The sequence below is a fragment of the Nicotiana tomentosiformis genome, chromosome 12 (genome assembly GCF_000390325.3).
Source record: "Nicotiana tomentosiformis chromosome 12, ASM39032v3, whole genome shotgun sequence".
Lineage (NCBI taxonomy): Eukaryota > Viridiplantae > Streptophyta > Magnoliopsida > Solanales > Solanaceae > Nicotiana > Nicotiana tomentosiformis.
Genome location: NC_090823.1, coordinates 15,846,512 through 15,852,511, shown reverse-complemented (window position 1 = coordinate 15,852,511; position 6,000 = coordinate 15,846,512). Strand labels below are relative to the sequence as shown.

Sequence of the window (6,000 nt, the reverse complement as noted above, 5' to 3'; positions counted from 1 at the left end):
TTTATCAGTTAGATGTCAATAATGCTTTTTTGCATGGTGACCTTCATGAAGAGGTTTATATGAAGATTCCTATTGGTCTGGATGTCTCTTCTACTTCTGCCTCCACCACTTGGGCTTGTCGACTCACGAAATCTTTATATAGCCTCAGGCAGGCTTCCAGACAGTGATCTTCTAAACTGTCTGAAGCACTGCATTCTAGGGGCTACATTTCTAGTCTCAATGACTACTCTTTGTTCACCAAATCTTCATCTGGTTCTCTTGTTATGCTGGCTGTCTATGTTGATGACATATTGCTAGCTGGGGATGATGTTGCTGAGTTAGACTCCTTGAAGTTATTTCTGGACAACCAGTTTAAAATCAAGGACTTGGGCACAGTTCATTACTTTCTTGGATTGGAGATCTCCTCTCATCCCCAGGGCTATCTTATGACCCAATCCAAGTACACTACTGATCTCGTAGCTGAGTTCAACTGCCAACATTTTTCTCCTGTTTTCACACCTTTGGATCCTTCTATCAAACTTCATTTGGATATTGTAATGACCCGGCCGGTCGTTTCGAGTGTTATAGCCCCGTTTTCCCTATTTCTACTTTTTTTTGTATTATTCAGCTATATTATATTATATCGGGTTAGTTGGTTCGGGACCGGAGTGGTTTATGTGTGAATTGAGACACTTAGTCTCTTAGGTAGAAACTTAAGTTGGAAAAGTCAACCGGATATTGACCTATATGTAAATAATCTCGGATTTAAATTCTGATGGTTCCGTTAGCTCCGTTAGGTGATTTTGGACTTAGGAGTGTGTCCGAAATGTGATTTGGAGGTCCGTGGTAGAATTAGGCTTGAATTGGCGAAATTAGAAATTTGGCGATGTCGGTCGGCAGTGAAAATTTTGATATCGGAGCTGGAATGGAATTCTGGAAGTTGGAGTAGGTGCATAGTGTCATTTGTGATGTGTGTGCAAAATTTGAGGTCATTCGGACGTGGTTTGGTTGGTTTCGGCATCGGTTGCCGAATTTAAAAATTTAGAAGTTCTTAGGCTTGAATCCGAGGGTAATTTGGTGTTTGAATGTTGTTTTGAGTGATTCAAAGGTTCGACTAAGTTTGTATGTTGATATATGACTTGTTGGTATTTTTGGTTGAGGTCTCGAGGGCCTCGGGATGATTCTGGGTGGTTAACGGATTTGTCGAAGTTGCAATTTGCAGTTGGAGCTGCTGCTTCTGCTATTTCCGTACATGCGGAAGGAAGAGTCGTAGGTGCGAGGCCGCTGGTGAGCGTGGGGAGTGCGCAGGTGCGAGCAACGCTAGGCCAAGGCTGAGAATGCAGGTGCGAAGAATTGGACGCATCTGCGAGCCCGCAGGTGAGAGGCCTTGAGCGCAGATGCGGAGAGGAGGATTTTGGGCTAACTTCGCAGATGCGAAGAGTAACGCGCAGGTGCGCAAGCGCAGGCGCGCGCTTTGGGCCCCAAATGTGGAATATGGGCTCTTTAGTGAGTTCCGAACCTGCGATGAAATTTTCGCAGGTACGGCTTCGCAGAAGCGGAAACAGAGGTCGCATGTGCGATTGTGCTTGGCAGAAAAAGCCCCAGCTCGTGTTTTGTCTTCATTTTTCAATTTTTGGATTTGAGAAACTCGGGAGAGAGGCGATTTTTTGAAGGTTTGCAAAGATCAACGTTGGGATAAGTGATTATAACCCATAATGGTATAAATTTCGTGAATCTATTGCTTTGTTCATCATTAATTAGTAGGATTTTTGAGTGAAAGTAGGGGATTAGGGCTTGGAATTTTTAAGAGTTTAATTTAAGGATTTGAAGGACCAAACGATGTCGGATTTTGATGAATTTGATATGATTAGGCTCGTGAGTGAATGAGCTTTCTAGTTTTGTAAATTTTGTCGGATTTCGAGACGTGGGCCCGGATCTCGGGTTTGAGCCAATTTCGGATTTTGGTCTAATTTTGTAGCTTTTCTTATAGAATTTATTCCATTAACGTATATTGATGGTATTGTACTGACTGCGAATAGATTTGGAGCATTTGGAGGCCGAGTCTAGAGGCAAGAGCATTGCGGTGTAGAGATTTGACCGGTTTGAGATAAGTAACGATTGTAAATCTAGTCCTGAGGGTATGAAGCCCCAGATTTTGTATCATTCTACTATTTTTAGTGACGCACATGCTAGGTGACAGGTGTGTGGGCGTGCACTGTTGGGGATTGTGACTTGGTCTGTCCCGTAGCAACTGTAAAGTTGCATACTTTGTTGAAACTATATGATACTTATATGTTTTAGAAAGAGTTTCTGTAAATTGGGCTGAATGCCATATTTGGGCCTTGCGCCCGTGCTGTTTGGACCCTTAGGGGCTGTTTCTTACTATCCTCTCATTGTTTTCGATTAAAAATCTATACCCAGTCGTGTTTATACTTGTTTACCGTATAACTTAGTTTTATGACTCTATTTTGATGCATATAAATATTTTGGGCCGAATGCCCTGTTTTACTGAAATGCCCGAGTGGCTTGAGGGGTTTATGACTGAGTGAGGCCGAGGGCCTGAGTGTGAGGATGAGTGTGGATCGGGGTTGCCCGCCTGCAGCATACTTTATCATTATAGCACGTGAGTTGTCCGTGCAACACGTGAGTTGTCCATGCAGATTATAGCGCTTGGGCTGAAGGAGCCTCTCCGGAGTCTGTACACACCCCCAGTGAGCGCAAGTAGAAATTAAGGCAGCTCGTGCTGAGTGACTGGGAGGCATGAGTGATTGTGAGGTATGCCCGAGTGGCAAGAGTGATTGTGAGGTATGCTTGAGTGGCACGAGTGACTGTGAGGTTTTCCCGAGGGGCTGTTTATGAGTGATGTTTTGCCCTAGGGGTTGTTTATGATTTCACCATTTTTGCTCACCTTTACATTTTTCCTCTGTTTGAAAACTGTTAAAAAATATCATTAAATGATTTTTACTGGAACGGGGTTTAAACGAGATGTTTTGATTCAAATCCTGATTTTAAAAGCATTTGGTATTTTACTGAGTTTTCCTTATATGAACGTTATATGCTTTATTGCTCGTCACTACTGCTCGGTCTTTATTTATTGTTGTTACTTACTGAGTTGGCGTACTTACGTTACTCCTTTTACCTTGTGTGCAGATTCAGGTGTAGCTGGACACGGTAGCAGTTATCGATTATTCTGGTGGCAGATTTTCTTGGAGATAGCAAGGTAGCTGTTTGGCGATCGCAGCCCCTGCTCTTCTCTCTCTTATCTTCCTCTAGTTGTATTTAGCTATTTTTCCAGGCTGAGTTAGCCTTGATATTGTTAGACAGATTGTAGTATATGTTCATGACTAGTGACACCCCGATGTCAGGCTTTTCCTTCCGTACTTTTATTTTGATTGGAACTCCTTTACGAAGGTTTTTATGTTAAATAATATTGAAATTCTCTTTGAAATAAAAATATCGGTTTATTTTGGAAATGAGTCGGCTTGCCTAGTTCCACGGTAGGCGCCATCACGATAGGGGTTAGTTTGGGTCGTGACAGATATGGGGGCACCTGTCTCTGATCCTAGCATGTATAGAAGGTTGATTGGGAAGTTGAATTTTCTACAACACACAAGGCATGACATCTCTTTCTCTATTCAGCATCTCAGTCAATTTCTTCAACATCCTCAGGTTCCACACATGTTAGCTGCACTTCATGTTTTAAGGTATCTCATGAATGACCCTACACAGGGCATCTCGCTTTCTCCTAACATGTCTCTTATGGGCTTCTTTGATTCTGATTGGGGTTCTTACACTATTTCTCGCAAGTCTGTCAGTAGTTATTATATCACTCTTGGTGGCAGTCATATTTCTTGGAAGAGCAAGAAACAACCTAGTATATCCGTGTCTTCAGTAGAAGCTGAATATAGAGCTCTGCGGAAAGCTGCTGCTGAAATAGTTTGGCTGATCAGACTACTTGGTGACCTTGGCTTGCCCATCTCCAATCATATTCCTGTGTATTGTGATAGTGAGGTTGCTCTACATATCGCCAAGAATCTTGTTTTTCACGAGAGAACTAAGCATATTGAGATTGATTGCCATTATGCGTGTAAATGTCTTCATGCTGGACTTATTTCTTTACACTTTTTTTCCAGTGCAAATCAATTGGCTGATATTATGACCAAGGCCTTGTTTACTCAGCTTTATTATGATATTCTTAGCAAGCTTAGTGTTTCTTCACCCTCAAGCTTGAGGAAGGGGGGGGGAGGGGGTGGTTGTTAGAGCTCAATCTGGTAGTCCATCTAAATAAAAGGCCCAATAGATAATTGTATAGGACTCGGGCCCAGTTACACAATTACACATTTTATTTTACCCATTACACACTTTATTGATGTAAATATATATACACATTAATGAAATAAAGAAAGACGGATGGTTATTTTCTCTTTTATATTTTCTCTGTCTCTCTCTCTTCTTCTTCTCGACCCTTCTAGGGTTTTCTCGTTCATTCATCATCCAAAGCTCGTCTGAGCTTCATCCTAACAGCCTTTTTATGAACCTTAGCTAAAATCAATATTGTACGCTAATCAAAAGTCAAAATGACTTTAGAGATCTGCTTTGTAAGAGTTGTAAGTTTTGACTTTCGACACACTAGCTGATTACACCAGGGACGCTACTTTTATGTTGTATAACTTTCCATTCCTAAAGTATCGTTTCAAGAATTCAAGAACATTAGTGGTTTACTGAAAAGTTGATCTTCAGGTCTAATTAATTAATTGCACTTCTGATGGGATCATTGGTTGTCCATTGCTGTTAGTTCAGGTAAGCAATCGGTATCCCTCCTTTAATTGTATTTTAGTTCACTACTTGAAATTATACAGGGAAAACGATAAGTAGCCTCAATGTGGCAAAATATGTGTACATTCTCTTTGAGAGAGTGAGAAGCCACAAAATTTACTTACTAGTCTTTTTCTTTTTCTTAGTCTTTTGTCTTTTACTTCTTTTTTTCTCCCCCAGATGACAAAGCCACCATTGAAAGGTGTTGAGCTCTATTTACAGCACCATTCCCTTAAAAAAAAAAAAAAAAAAAATTATATTTTGACTTTAGATGGGTATTCCCCCCCCCCCCCCCCCCCAAATCTTTTATAGGTTTATTCTTATCTTTGTATTAGCAAAAAAAATAAATTTAAATCTGATTATATGTACAAGTGTCATCTTTTTATATGATATTACACTTAGTTAATTATGACATAAACTTAAACTAACATTATTTTCCTTTTTCGAAAATATACAATCCTTTTCTTAAATATTCGGCAGCAGCGACGATAAAAAAAATTATCATACGGGAATATTAGCGGTCTTAGCACTTTCCCTCTTTTTTCGGACAAGCGGACTAATCCAGGAAGAGTGAATTGTCGAATTCAAATCCGAAAAATTAAAATTTTGATCTTCATTGTTGTCATGGTGTTGCAAGTTATGAAAGAATAGAATAATAAATCAAAACAAGGAATATAATGAGAGGGAAAAAAAGAGTAATAAAATATACAAATTAAATGGCAGGCGAGTGTTACCTCCTAAGTAAAATCTGGTTATAACATTTCAAGTAGATATTTGTACTCCACTTAAAATAGTTCAAATGAGTAATAGGACTCCCGTAAAGGAAAGGTGTGTAGTACGAACTTATGTCATAGATAAGGGGGTGCTAATGCCTTTTTGGCATCGCACATCTTGGCATTGCAACATCTTGCTTTTTGGCATTGCAACATCTTGCTTGAGGCAGATGGAAAAAGCGATTGATTATTTGGATTTGTTGTCACATCCCTATGCCCAAAAGGATGGAAGAGTTTGGGTTGAATTTTCTTCGATTGGGTGGGATCTATATGCTTCAAGGAGATGAGAGCTGTTTTGGGCACAAAGGACCATATATAGGTCCGAAGCTTGTCACCTTGATGTGGTAGGCTTCTTTGTTGTCGGACAGTAAGGCAAACAACACAAATCATTAATTAAAGATATGATGCATGCCTCGACTAAGTAAAGTGTTTT

At 40.2% G+C, this 6,000-nt stretch overlaps 1 protein-coding gene across 1 annotated transcript; it reads left to right on the top strand.

The window, feature by feature from the left end:
• The first annotated feature begins 3,519 nt into the window (after window positions 1-3,519).
• Window positions 3,520-4,239, top strand: LOC138902284 (secreted RxLR effector protein 161-like). The gene has a single exon (XM_070190127.1). It carries the CDS (start codon window positions 3,520-3,522, stop codon window positions 4,237-4,239), a length of 720 nt encoding a protein of 239 aa, XP_070046228.1.
• The last annotated feature ends 1,761 nt before the right edge of the window (window positions 4,240-6,000 follow it).